Below are 15378 nucleotides of genomic sequence, written 5' to 3'. Positions count from 1 at the left end.
CTTATGTAGCCTACAGATAATCATCATCTTTTCTGCATGTTGTCAAAACGGAAATAGCTCTTATTTAGGCAGGTCTTCAGAAAGACAAGTCAGTGGGAATAATTAATATTGGGAATAAATCACAGATGGAGACTGAGACCATGCTGAAAATGTAGCTACTGAAACCTGGAAATGTTAATCAAGAATCTGCACTATTCACTGTTCACCAATCAAATAAAATCACATCTGAGATATTTATCATGGTCACTAAAAGGTTCAGGCTGACTTTAATTCTCACTAAAATTATTATTTTCATAAAATATTATATTTTTACACATATATACATACATACATACATATACACACACAAATATATATACAGTATATAATATATATATATATTAATGTGTAGTTCTAGAAATTCTTACATCTCACCTTTTTTCTCTGAATTGCAACTTATATCTCACAATTCAGACTATTTTCTTGGAATTATGAGTTTTTATCTTTTTTTAAATGGTGGCTAATTTCATTAACGAAAGAATCTGCCTGTATCCCCAAACTGCATATTTTGATCAAGTTTAGTTATTCATGAAATTAATATTTTGTTCACAAAATATTGTGAAATTTCATGTCCCAGACATGTGATATATATATATATATATATATATATATATATATATATATATATATATATATATATATATATATATATTCAATCAAATTAGAAATTAGAATGCAAAAAAAGGAGCATTTTCATGAATGGTATCAGACTTTTGAACCCCAAGTATCTTGTATGAGCATCACTGTAACATTGTACAACCTGAGTACTTTTTAGAGCTTCGTAAAGCCATATACCAAACTAATCAATGTCACTCAATCATTTTCAATAGTTTTAGTTATTGTAATCATGCACACTGCCCTCAAGTGTGTGGAACAGGGATTATGGAGTTGGTCTAGTTGACCCGAGAGACTGCGAGAGATGTCATGTGACACCACAGTTCGCCCTTCTTCTCGCCCCCCTCAGCGCTTCAATTAGATAATTGACAGGTGCATGCGGAGACTGAGACAATCAATTATCCTGCTGGCTCTGAACTTAACTGCACAGTGTCTTAAGGGTGAAACGCTGAGGACATTGTACCAGAGAGGACACATTCAGTACATAAAGGCAACTGCTTTCTCACTAAAATTGCTTAGGGGAAACTTGACTTGGTCTACAAGTGAGCTCTGTGATTCATTTGAATGAGTACTACTGATGTATGCAAGAGCATGGTTAAAGGAACAGCTTTTTCTTGTTATTTTTTAACGATTTTCAACAAGTGTCGTGATAATGAGCAATGCCTGAGGATGAGGACTGACTGAGCTTAACAGGAGTTTTAGTTTTAATCACTTGCTCTGCTCTGTATCTGCATGGCTAACCTGATGAGGCCAGTTAAACCCAGAGCATTGATGTCACTGGAGGACCTATGGGTATTCACAGAGTCTCCAGACAGACAACAAGCACCATCTGCCCTCTACTGGCCTGTCACTGTATAATCAACAACAGATTTGGTGCGTACTTGTTTATTTATAGTATCATGCTGAATGTTTCTTAAGCAATTAAAGAGCAGAATAAATTAATTATGTGGGTTCTGCTGTTAATCTGGATGTTTACAGCATACAACTATTTCACTGTTGTTCATTGTCGACACAGTTGAACGCAAACTGTGTCGGAATGGTCGTATTTATGAAATAATAACGCATGAACACCAGCCCATTGTCGTTTTTAGGCCTACTAGAGGAGAACTCGCAGTTTTCATTGAGAACGGATGAGCTGGGGTGACTCGAAATTACCCGAAACAAGTTAAACAAACATAGTAGGCTAGCCTATAATTAATCTTAATTCATAATAAAGCTATGTATGATATCAATCTGATCTGTATAAATATTATGTATGATTTATACAGATCAGATTAATATGATCTATGTATCGATAAAATGACTGGTAGCTTTGTGTATCGATGCAACGAGTAAAAAAAAAAAAAAAAAAACAACAACAAAAAAAAACTATCAGGCTACTTTAATTATAAGATATAACCTAGGCCTACTAGAAAACTTGTCAATGGACCTTTTTCACAAGTAAAAAAAAAAAAAAGAAAAAAAAAGAAGGCATGTAGCCTACATTCATAACACTATTGTATTACCTTTGCAAATTACAAAAAAAAAAGTTAACGCTGCTGTTTCTTAATACAGCTGATTTTGTTGTGTAGCCAACGTCCCAATGGGGATACTAGATTTGCACATTTTAGAGACAATATAATACTGAAAGACTTTCTTGACCGTTATTTTTTCTATTAGCCTAACTTAACTGAAGTGTATATTATGGTCAGCTGTGGATGACTCAGCTGGAATACAGTTTTTGCTGTTTTCAGAGAGTTCAATTATATGTCCGTGTTATCTTTTGGTTGCATTTATACAATGGTTGTGTAAAACGGAAATAATATTATAATATCGATATCGCAGGACCCTGAATCTAAACAAATCGTAATTGTATCGCGCCATCATTTCAAATATCTTATCGCTGGCGAAGCCAAATCGTATCGTGATGAAACATCTGATTTACTCCCTGAGTATTTTCCTATGTGCAATACATTCCTATTATTCCTATATTCCTACATAGGCAATCACCTGAAGATGTAACCATAGTAACAGTAAGCAGCCCATTTCTTAGTTTACTGTTTAGATCAGCAGCCTAGCCTACATTAAATACCGAAAGTTATGTTCTCTCATATCACATTATTACAGATTTACTTAGCCAACACAAATAATATTTGTACGAAATACAAGCGTTCTAGCGGTGACAAAAGACAACTTGTGCTGTACAAGACAAACCGATACACACTTATTCCAAAATCACTCATAGAAAGTGCTTTTAAGTTTTATCGCACTTAAAGGCGGTGTATAATTTACACACTGGGCGTGACAAGTAAAGAATCACGGCGGAAGCAAATTGGTATTGATCATAAAACTTAACTTGTAAGTGTGAATGATGACTGTACAATTTAATTTGTATCCATTTTATGTACTCTTGGTGAGGAATAACGATAACGCTTGTCAGGAAACACAACTCATTTAGCTGGTTTACGAGACAGGCTTGCACGACTTCAAAAGCAAAAAATAAAATAAATAATAATAATAATTACAATCATTATCTGTGGCAACACATAATTAGATAATTAATTATGTTCACCTTCTTTGCCATCCATTTAAAAATTCTAAAAAGCTCCCTGTCTTGAGAAAAAACTACAAAATTGTCTGTTTTCCGGACTGAAATTACATAAGATAATTGTTTCCAGATGCACTTGCCCATGTTAAAGGACAATCACAACAGAGATTTGGACAACACGACTGGACATCATTCATTTTAAACGAAACTGAATGATTTCCAGTGTTTATTGGGATCCATTGTCATGTTGAGCAACAGAAAGCAGCTTAGTTTGTAAACCAGAGTAATTTGCGTTGTATGCATCGCTACCCACTGGAAAAAACAACTCAAGCTGGTAGCTCGTCCAAACTCGTTTTTTGCTGGTCCACCAGCACAACCAGTTTGAACCAGCTAATGACCAGCTTGGACCAGATAATGGCCAACTTGGCTGATCTGGTGGACCAGCTTGACCAGATCTCCACCAGCTAATGCCAAGTTGGTCCACCAGAAGCACCAGCTTGGACCAGATAATGACCAGCTTGACCAGGTCTCCACCAGCTAAGGCATACATCAGCTTTGTAAAATGGCATTGGCTCTCTTGTGTCTCATGACACATGATAGGCATGTCCAAAAGTCATCAGGATCTATACAGTATTGACAAGAATAAGGGAAAAATTTAATATAAAATATACACTACTGGAACAAAGGATGCTTTTTTGTGCCTGCTTTCGCTAATGTTACTGTGCTTAAAAAGAAAAATGGTTCTTTTAAGATCTGTTCAATGAAAGGTTATTTGGGGAACCAAAATTGGTTTCTCTATGGCATCACTTCAAAAACTCCATTTTGGAACTATTATTTTTAAGAGTGCAGGGCTTTTGGTTTCAAACAATAAGCTTATGTAGTTTTGATTGACAAGCTACTAGAATGACCATTCTGGTTCATGAGAATTCCAGCACCTGTTCTCATTATGCTCATCCAGTGCCTGTATTTAAAAAAAATGCCAAAAATTAAGCAAAATTGATCAGTACAGAGGTTTTGTCATTGCATCTTTATTTCCAGGTTTTGCATCACTTTCTATTTTGATGGTAATCCTTCTCTTTTTGCAGTCATCAAAATTTAGCCTGAGCTCCATCCACTCTTCATCTCAGCAGGAGGGTCTCTGGGGCAAATGAATGAGTCCAGGGCTCTGGGAGGAGTGTCAGCTGGCTGGAAGAACTGAGAGAGGCCTTGAGCAAAAACTTCTCTTCATGTACTGCACAGACTTGGGCTTCCACGCAAAAAAAATTGTGGGGGGAGAAAAGAGTCAACAGCCAAAAGCATGCGAGAAACATGTAAAACACTAAAAAGAAAAATAAATACATCTTGGGATTTAAAAAAGGAAGAAAAAAACTTAATACATTAGTTTAAAAAAAAATCCTCTCTCAACTTGTGTTTCTTACATATATATTTTAAACACACAGCTTTGTACAATTTGGTAAAGTTCTCCGTTCTCTAGCTAGGTCTGCAGGGCAAGGAGAGGACTGGGCTGCCCACGTTTGCTGGAATGAGGACATGTACTCGGGACAGGTAAGGTTGAGAGGAGACAGTCCGTCTTCCCTAATTGACGAGTGCTGACAAAAGCAAGAGGCCTTGTTAGAATATTCCCCTCATTTTTGGTTGGAGGTGTTCAGCAGTGAGGAAGACAGGCTTGTGCGGAGCATGTTACAGATAGAAACGATGCCTCCATCATCACAGGAGCCGGGAACTTCTGCCACTCTATTTCTTATCTGTGGGAGGAAGAAGTCAGAGAGGAATGATGGAATAATCCTGAAACAGAACGCAATGCCAATGAACGTTTGATTTAAAAAAAAAAAAAAAAGTTTAGCGGTCAATGTGTTGACAGTACCTCTGCTTTCATCGGCATCTGCGGCTGACCCCACAGGCCTTTGACGAAGTAGATTATAATACTTTGTTTCCATCTCCTGAAAAACATTACAAAGATATTAGTCAAATTGTTACTAACTCAACCACACTTCAGTCCTCTCTGGGCTGGGTAATAAAGCTCAGCCTTTAGAAAAATATTTTGTAACTTATTTGTAGCATTTGTTGTGTGTGTGTATATTTATACAGTTGCAATTAAAATGATTCAAACCCCATTGCAAATCAGGTTTATTGGCAAAATGTACAGACTTTCAGCTGTTTGCAATGACCAAATCAAACAAAAGAAATTAAAATAGCTCAACACAAATGTTTAAATTGGTTTACTCAAAATGAAAATGCAATGTTTATGACTTCTGCAGTCTCAAAATTATTCAACCCCCTGAATAGAATCCCACACAACAGCACAAATCTGCAAAAACATCTGTCTCAAGCACACCTGATGCAATTAATCAAGGGCTTCATTAGTTGCACCAGGTGTGCTTGAGCTAGAACACATGAACTATCTGAACTGGCTAGGTTTGTTGAGTGTCACATTTGAATGCGTGTTAGAAATATGCCAAATAATAAGTCAAAAGAATGGTCCAAAAAGTTGAGAGAAGATTTCACCTCCCTTCACAAACAAGGAAACACGACTGTTAATGTAATTACTGTTAATTACTTTTAATAAATCAATAACAACAATAAATTGATTATCATTTATATCTATTAATAATTATCGTTTAACCATTTAATATGTATTGTTGTTATTAATATTACACATTATATATTATACTTTGTTTATCTATAACAGAATAAAACAATAATTTAAGTTATTAGACAAAAAAAAAATAGATTCCAGAAACTAGCAAGTCGCAAGACATGGATCACAAAACTAGTCTGATTATAAGAAACTTAATGGCCTTGAAAAGTGTATTAAAATCATCAAGATCACAATGTTTTATATCGCAAAACAATAATGAGTATATTGTGAATATTTGATGTATCATGAAGGATAAAATTCAGAGACGATTGAGAGCAGACAGACCTTGAGGTGGTTGAGGTTGGCCTGCAGGCAGCGAAGATGTGAGAGGACCTGTCTGCTGAGGCGAGACGTGCTGCCTGAGGAGGGCGAGGAGAACTTGAGACTGATGCCCGAGTCAGCAGCACAGCTGTGGGCTAAACTCGGCTCCTTTCTCCCGACCTGAATATCATCATCTGTGCTGCTCTCGCCTGAGCCGCCGTACCCCTCCAGAACCAGGTAGGCTGCTAAAAAGCACAACTGCAATTAGCCGGGTCACCTGGATGTCGGAGCAGGTGCACTACTACACCATTTTATTTTACACTTTAAGTCGAACCCTCCGTACAAGCCAGAATTTCCTGAAGACAGCAAAGTTCTTTGGTCGAACACTCACCGTAGTCTTCTGGGCACTCGTAGAAGCCCGTGTCTCCAGAAGTGTAGTCCTGAGCTCGACTAGGGGAGCGAGCAGAGCTGTGCTCCACCGGCGTGCGTAGAGAGGTGGTCCTGAGGAGACGACTGCCAGCCGATCGGCCCAATCGCTCACCCTCATCCTGAGCCATCAGCTGAGTCACCAGCACCTGCTTCAGAGCCGCCACTGAAAAACACGATCACCTTAATAAATAATACACTACTACAAAACAACCTGAAATGAAGACGCCAACACAACATACAAGACAAGTGTGATATTGAGAGCCCATTTATAACTGATGTTAACAAGAAATGGAAAAAAAAGGAAAAAAAAGTTTTTTGTTGAATCTGTGTTGCAACAAACTGTGAAAATAGGAATTACAATAAACACACTTATTAAAGGGATAGTTTACCCAAATTCATAATTTACCTCATGTCATTTCAAACCTGTATGACTGACTTTCTTCTGCAGAACACAAAGATTAGAATTTTGGTTTCCATTCACTTTCATTGTATTTTTGTCCATACTTCATGTCCTATTTAAGTCAATAGAAACCAAAACTGTTTGGTTATCAACATTTTGGAATGGACTACCCCTTTAACAAAAAAGGAAAGAAAGAAAAAAAGGAATAAACAGCAATATGCACCTATGGCTTTATTGGAAAATATTAGAGCATGTAATATGCCACACCGGGCTATCAGGGACTATGTGATGACATAAAAGAATTCAGTGTGTTTTTTGGTAACACTTTACAATAAGGTTTCATTTGTTAACATTAGTTAACTATATTAGTTAACATGAAACAACAATGAACAATACTTTAAAAGCATTTATTAATCTTAGATAATCTCAACATTTACTATTACATTTTTAAGATCAAAAGTTATATCTGTAAACATTAGTTAATGCACTGTGAACAACACTGACATTTTTATTAACTAACATTAACAAAAGTTAATATATGCTGTGAGAATTTATTGCTCATTGTTGAAAAACTTTTCTAAGTTCACATATTTGTTGTTTTCAGCAGAAGTGATTCCCATTAGGAAGCACAAGTACGGAAGATATTTTATTGTTAGATACTAAACTAATTAAAAGACACTTGGAAAATAAATAAGCCTTTTCTGGAGTTGTTTTAATCAATAGAGGCTGAATTGTCATTTTCTTGAGTTGGCAGGCACACAGACAACAGCCTCTCAATGCTGAGAAGAAGCCAAAACAAATGGTCACAGTAGCCTTAACTCATGGTATCTGGCATTGGTAAGATGTTTGGCAAGCACAATTCACTATTATGTCAATTATTCCATGTTTATAATTTCAAGTTACCAAAGATAAAACATGATAAGAAAGTGATATGTACGTAAGCTAATGCAGTTCAAACGGAGTCTTACAGGTTTTAAGTGCCTCGTCTGCTTTAGATGAACAGGATAGAGAGTCTGCATCCCTGCCGTTCAAGAGTACGGAGTCCAGATACGAGCCATCCCTGCCAGCTCTCGGGACCTGGTCCTCTTCCCCAGGGTTGGCGTCCGGGACACAGTCCCGCAGGGCTGCCGAGGGCGAAAATTCACTGTCTTTCTCTGAGGACAGATGATGAAGGCTCGAGTTGAGTATGGTGGCAATCAACACTTTTACAATCAGAGAAGCGTTTGTACATGCACAGCTACCTGCGGACTGGATGCTTCCTGTGGAGATTCGTTCAGAGCCTTTGCTGAACTTGCTTAACTCAACACCGTCTCTGTCGCCACTAGAACACAGTTGAACGGTTACGTAAGCTACATGCCTTCATCATTTATAGTTACTACTTTTTTTATATGCCTTGTGTGTATAGATTTTATTGTTACTCTTGTCCTAGTCCCAGACTTTAAATCTTACAGCTATGAAAATCCAACATAAAACTGTTGTACAAAATTCCATTATATATAACCATGTATATCTATAACTATGATAATCTAAACAAAGAATTATCAAGAATTACCATTTAAATATTTAGGTGCAAATGTATCAATGTTTCAAAAATTACGACGTCACGTTGTAATGTAATTTCCACTATAACAAACTTGAACCCAAGAAAGTTTGCTATATACTAGGAGTGCTAAAACAGTATGCTCCAATTCATAGTATTCATTAAACAGTAGGCAAAAAATATCCGGATCACATAATTCTTCTAAAGTGCACATCCAATGTAGTGTTGGGTGATACTCGTCAGCGTGTGGAATCGCTGATACACAATATTGTCAGTTTTTTTTTATTTATTTTTTTACTTGGGCATATTTACTCATCATTATTTTACTTCTTTATTTAAGCATTTATTTAATTATTTAATTATTATCACAGAAAATGATGGGCACAAAATGTTAATTATTGTCCATCATTTTGCAAGCAAAGATGGACTTGTCAATCACGTCGCGATTGGAAATATTTCCTTTTTAAGGCGAGCCAGTGGATACCACACGAGCAATGTGCAAACTTTGCACGAGAGTTATGCTGGTGAAGAAGTCTCAAACCCAAAGGCGTAATTTGCGGGTGGGACATGTCCCCACCACTTTTTGCCAGGGTCGATATTGTCCCCACCACTTTTTAAAACATCTCACGGCACAGATGTACCGTCTCCAGTTAACTAGCAGAGCATTCATTTCGTTCGTTTGTTAAATAAGAGGCGATCTAGTGCTGAAATTGCGTTGTTTTTTAAATCAAGTGATCAAAGTGCTCATTGCTGCTGCAATCAGTGGTGCGGATACAGTGTTCTCTTGTGGCTAGCGCACAGTCTTCACTCGGACGCGCGCTTCAATCCGTTGCGGAGACTCTCTATTCGTTCTGGTGAAATCACAAAGCAAAATGCACACAAACGTGTCCCTGCTTGATATACAACCACTGATGAACATATTCGGTTTTGATGAGAAAAAAAAAAACTATACGAGTGCGGATTAGAACCCCGAACCACCGACACGCTTGGCAAAAGTTCTACCACTTGACGCATGTAAATTAGTCGGATCTATGTATTTATTCACGTAAAAATTCTCGCCACTAAAAACATATATTAGATCTCATTAAACGACAAATTAAATCTATTTAATGTACTATTTAAATCAATTGCTGGACATCGTAATGTTATTGTACACATATATTGTACATATTTCTGATTTAGCATTGTATTAGCAACCAAAAATAAAGTTGCTCTTAATTTTCATTGATGACTGATTATTGCCGTGTTTGGACCTATTATAGACTGATACTATACAGTTTTTATTACATAATTCATTGTATAATAGACCTAAATGTTTTTCAAACATTTTCAATGAGGAGCAAGCTAATCTATCTAATCTTTTATTATCCTCAGTGCGTCGGTCATGCGGTGATGTGCTTTGAAATTATGCAGGGGCAAAATAATTTAAATATTTGATACAATAATCAGAAATGCCAAATCCTCTTGATATCGCAGATAGCTGATGCTTTTGACGGTATCTCTTGCTATCGTTGATTCACGATATCATCGCCTATCAGCACTAGTCCAATGGACACTTTACAAGGGAATGGCAGTAAAGCGACGCAACTCATGCCGTAGGTCACAGGCCAGTAAGTACAAACACTTTAGTAATGTTAACTAAGCAGGGATCAGTAGAAAGTAGTGAGGGACTCACTCGTGCTGAGGCAAAGGAATGACGCTGTGGGGTTTGGCGTTCATAACTTCTGCCCTCTGAGCGATCTGCCCTTGCCACCTGATATAAAAGACAGAGAATAAACTCATCTCTATAAACGAGAAAGTCATGGCTTTCAGAAACATCAGAAGGAAAGAAGTGGCCACAACTTACATTCTCTGCTCGGACACTGTTTGGGCCATCAGCTCATAGATCTGAGCTCCGTTTTTGGACATGGAGATCACAAAAAATGATCTGTTATCTGTTTGGGGAAATAAAGGAAACCTACTGTATAAGGATTAATTCTTCAAATAATACATGTTTGACAAATGAGAATGCAGACGCTCACCTGTCGCCACCGAGCGCACCAGCACAGTGCTGAGCTTGATGATGGGACTGAATATATGTTTCGTGTCAGCCGTTCCTGCGAGGTTCTTACTGTGACACCTGAGAATAAGACGCTCGTCCTGCTTCTGCAGCAGCACCAGGATGTCTTCCAGGAGTAAAGTATATAGCTCTGACACAAAAACAGACACCAGTGTTATTATACAATCATCAGAAACCAGCTCTTGGGACGTTTAAGAGCAGTGGCTTACCAATAGTTTTGTCTTTGTTAATCTTCCAGGACAGAGGACCCTCATGGACCATCTTTCGTTTAGTGAGATCCAGGTTCTGTGTGACAATAAATGACCTTGCATCCTTAAAATCCCAGTTGTTACTAGAAAGGACTTACTAGTTTTGTTCACACCCATTTAGGGTTTGAACACCCCATTTAGATTTGCTTTAAAAATCTGATCCTTATGTGGACTGACTGATTGATTCATTACATTGACATTTTAAAACTGGATTCATATTTTCAGACAGGATAGTAAATGTCCCCTGTACCTAGAATAGTTACTACATAGTGAACTGGAATGAAAATTAGAATGAAAACTGAAAATACAAAAATAAATGCTAATTCAAAGTATCATTAAACGCTATAATAGTAGTAGTAAATGAAGTTGTTACAGTGATGATTTCAAACTATATATGAATGAGGTTTGGATTGAATTAGTAAAAATCTCAGTTTCAAGATTTTTTTTTTTAATACTAAATGGATCAGACATGCCAAGAAACATATATATTTTTTCTGTCTGAATAAATGCTTTAACACAACTTGATTTCAGCTCCTCAAGTTGCATGACAACTAAAACAGGTGGAATAACCTACTATTCTCTCTTCCTCAAATACAGTTCTCCAGGAATGATCCTAGAATAATTTATATGATTAGTACTTACCTTAAACTCAGAGATCATGGGGTTCTCGCTCTGCTTGAGGGAAGAGAGGTCCAGCCGTCTCTGGTAGTCTTCCAGTCTCTGTGGGACATAACAATATATATTTATTTATGCTGCAGAATCAATTAACATTGGCTGACCTTTTATGATGCTGATTTTAGACCAAAAAAAAAAAAACCTTGAGAATTGCAATCTTTTAGAAATACACTGTAGACGTTGGAAAAGATTAGATTTTCCAAGCTGGGATTCTTTTTAATGCATTTCCTTATTAATAATCTCCAACAGTATACAGAAAGTTAGATCCCCGTTTCTACTCTAAGTTTCGGGGCTGATGTAAGAGGACTCCGATGCGTTCAACCTATAGATGAGTATTGACATTCATACAACCAAGTTTTGGTTTTCCAGTCCTTCCTCTGAGCGGACCTCAGGCTATAAAATCTGCCTTCCTTGGGCTGTCTGCTGAGAGAGAGGTAGCTCGATCGAACTGCTTACCTGTTTATTCTCAGACTCCTTCACAGACTGGTTGACGTGGTTGAGAATCTGTCGACAGCATTCGGCTGCTCGTCTCACTTTGACTTTCTCCTCTGACTCATCTGTCGGTAAGAAAGATACATAACGTACTTGCACACACATTTCAAGAAGAGACTAATCAATTCTTTAAGAACATTCTGGCCAGCCAAGTGCCCTCTATTTCCTCTAGTACCCACCACTGAGACTATTGCCAAGCTCAGATGAATATAAGGAGAATCATCCCCTCCTTAATCGCTAGTTATACTTTACATGTATTGCCTGCCTCTGACAATGCCAAGAGCCACAATTTAACGCGTCTGCCAAATAATGTGAGAGACAATTTGAAAGTGTATTTCCTCCTGGAATAATAATAATAGGGATTTAAGAGCTGGCATAGCTCAAATTTACTAATGTTTTGCGTCCAAAACGCAGTTGTGTAGGGACCACAAGGTGGTGATGGGGTCTGTGGGGTGATGGGAAATATATATATGTGTATGTATATATATATATATATATATATATATATATATATATATATATATATATATATATATATATATATATATATATATATATATATATATATATATATATACACACACACACAATGAGGAAAATAAGTATTTGAACACCCTGCTATTTTGCAAGTTCTCCCTCTTAGAAATCATGGAGGGGTCTGAAATTGTCATCGTAGGTGCATGTCCACTGTGAGAGACATAATCTAAAAAAAAAAATCCAGAAATCACAATGTATGATTTTTTAACTATTTATTTGTATGATACAGCTGCAAATAAGTATTTGAACACCTGAGAAAATCAATGTAAATATTTGGTACAGTAGCCTTTGTTTGCAATTACAGAGGTCAAACGTTTCCTGTAGTTTTTCACCAGGTTTGCACACACTGCAGGAGGGATTTTGGCCCACTCCTCCACACAGATCTTCTCTAGATCAGTCAGGTTTCTGGGCCGTCGCTGAGAAACACGGAGTTTGAGCTCCCTCCAAAGATTCTCTATTGGGTTTAGGTCTGGAGACTGGCTAGGCCACGCCAGAACCTTGATATGCTTCTTACAGAGCCACTCCTTGGTTATCCTGGCTGTGTGCTTCGGGTCATTGTCATGCTGGAAGACCCAGCCTCGACCCATCTTCAATGCTCTAACTGAGGGAAGGAGGTTGTTCCCCAAAATCTCGCAATACATGGCCCCGGTCATCCTCTCCTTAATACAGTGCAGTCGCCCTGTCCCATGTGCAGAAAAACACCCCCGAAGCATGATGCTACCACCCCCATGCTTCACAGTAGGGATGGTGTTCTTGGGATGGTACTCATCATAAGTTCCCTGACCTGAACCCTATAGAAAATGAGTGGGCTGAACTAAAGAGAAGCAGCACCAACATGGAGCTGGGAATCTGAAGGATCTGGAGAGATTCTGTATGGAGGAATGGTCTCTGATCTCTGGTCAGGTGTTCTCCAAACTCATCAGGCATTATAGAAGAAAACTCAGAGCAGTTATCTTGGCAAAAGGAGATTGCAAAAAGGTATTTAATAAAAGGGTATGAATAATTGTGGCCAACGTGTTTTGGAGAAAAACATTTATTTTATAATGTGATTTCCCCCCCACTTTCAATTATTTTACTTGAATGAAAGATCAAAAGGATAAACGATGCAGATTTATTTTTTACAGCCATTTTTGATCATATTTACCAGGGGTATGATTCATTCTGGGCTCGACTGTATATATTTCCTTCAAGGCTTGCACCTTGGAACCTATTTCAAGGTTTTCTGTAAGAACGGTGTCGTGTTAAGTTAATAACTAATGATCTTTGCACAAAAGTGAATCGATCAAAACTAACTTTAGTTGGACAATAACTTTATTCTAGAGCTGCTGTAAAGCCAAAACAATCTCTGTTACTTTAATTTCCTATTATCACTGTAAAGCTGCTTTGAAACAGTCCATATTGTTAAAAGCGCTATATAAATGAAGGTGACTTGACTTGCGGAAAATTTTATGGAAAATAAAAAAGACCGTAGAAAAATGACACTGTACCGTAAGGGAAAAAAAATCTGCATTAGAGCTGCACGATTAATCATTAAAAGATCACAATCTCCATTCAAACACCCACGCAATCTTATTCCTATAGGACAACGATTCGCCTGTGACTTTTATCCTTTGACAAAATCATACCGGAACATTCAGACCTGTGTTTGTGCTGCCGCTGACCCAGAGAGAGCAGTTGTCATGTTTAGGTATGAAACAGCTTCACAAACTGTCTTTTCAACGACACACAGTATCATTATTTCTGTTACAAGTATTCAAATGATTACAAAAGAGATAAAAGTTTATAGTTCGGATATAAACACTGATAGTACTGTACGTCTATGTTAGTGATCCGAATAGAGCAAATCACCTATTGAAAGTAACTTACGACTGTATCGATAACATTGTTACACCACTAGGTGGCGACAAGTTTCTTAAAAAATGTATGTGTCATTGAATCATTCATTCAAGAGATTCGTTCAAAAACGATTCACTCAGTAATGAAACAAGTGAAGTACTGTATTTATGAAGCATTCATTCAAACCTTATTTTGTTCTGTTGTCTATTCAGAATCATGATCTCTATTAAAAATAAAAATTGTGATTCTCAATTTATCCATAATTGTGCAGCTCTAATCTGTATATAGTTTTAACAAAAATAAAATGTATATGCTTCCTTACAGCAAATATATGTTCATAATGTTTCATAATTCATATATTTTTAATTAAAAAAATAGAGCACACTTCAATGCTGCATTTTCAGCAGGCATCACTCCAGTCTTCAGTGTCACATGATCCTTCAGAAATCATTCTAATATGCTGATTTCTGCATTTCTTATAATCATCGATGTTGATAATGGTTGTCTTGAGATGGTCAACTGCATTTAATGACTGAAGCGACTTCCTTAAAATTTTAAGGACTCACAACTGAATTTTGAGTGGGTTTGGTTGATCCTGTCACATCACTGAGGTGAAAGCATCAAGAATAATTTATTTCTGTGAATAACTGCTGTTAGGACTGACAACCGCTCACGGGTTATGGAAAATGAAGAAAACAAGAGTTTGAGAACGAGAGAAAACGCCTGTTAAGTGCACAGGAGGCATTCATGTTAGTAAACATGAATGTCAATTTCAAACATAGCCATTGAGATGAGTGATATACTATCCAGGCTGATCAATCAAACAGCTTTGTTAATTTTGTTTTAAAATATTTTTTTTCGATTAAGTATTGTGTAAAATAAGTGTTAATTTTACTTTAATTTATATCAAATAGACTACTGGAGACAGTGGTTAATGAAGGAAGAGGATACCTGTGTACTTGGCAATGTTGTCCATCAGTAAGGGGTACTTGGTGAACCTCTGCATCTCTGCAGGAATGATGTCCTTTAGCTGTAGTCGTCGACACAGGCGATTGCTTTCAGCCTCCTGCAAATGGTGCAGA

General features: G+C 37.2%; 1 protein-coding gene across 3 annotated transcripts in view; it reads right to left on the bottom strand.

Moving 5' to 3' along the window:
• Positions 1–4193: 4193 nt before the first annotated feature.
• arhgef12a (Rho guanine nucleotide exchange factor (GEF) 12a) overlaps positions 4194–15378 on the bottom strand; it is a 49071-nt gene continuing 37886 nt past the window's right edge. For 2 of the 3 annotated variants that reach the window (XM_084126701.1, XM_084126703.1), the window contains 13 exons: positions 15248–15362; positions 11888–11988; positions 11399–11476; positions 10718–10793; positions 10471–10638; positions 10296–10383; positions 10125–10202; positions 8151–8230; positions 7878–8063; positions 6472–6672; positions 6105–6325; positions 5046–5121; positions 4194–4926 (listed from right to left, as the gene is read on the bottom strand). In XM_084126701.1, the coding sequence (XP_083982827.1) occupies positions 4916–4926; positions 5046–5121; positions 6105–6325; positions 6472–6672; positions 7878–8063; positions 8151–8230; positions 10125–10202; positions 10296–10383; positions 10471–10638; positions 10718–10793; positions 11399–11476; positions 11888–11988; positions 15248–15362 (1479 nt within the window). In that variant the 3' untranslated portion in view covers positions 4194–4915. The remainder of the gene's footprint in view (positions 4927–5045; positions 5122–6104; positions 6326–6471; positions 6673–7877; positions 8064–8150; positions 8231–10124; positions 10203–10295; positions 10384–10470; positions 10639–10717; positions 10794–11398; positions 11477–11887; positions 11989–15247; positions 15363–15378) is intronic. The other variant, XM_084126702.1, reaches the window with a different exon arrangement.

The sequence above is a fragment of the Abramis brama genome, assembly GCF_963993115.1.
Source record: "Abramis brama genome assembly, chromosome: 10".
In the NCBI taxonomy this organism is placed as follows: Eukaryota; Metazoa; Chordata; class Actinopteri; order Cypriniformes; family Leuciscidae; genus Abramis; species Abramis brama.
The sequence above is the reverse complement of the archived record's forward strand: the minus strand, read 5'-3'. Positions and strand labels throughout refer to the sequence as shown.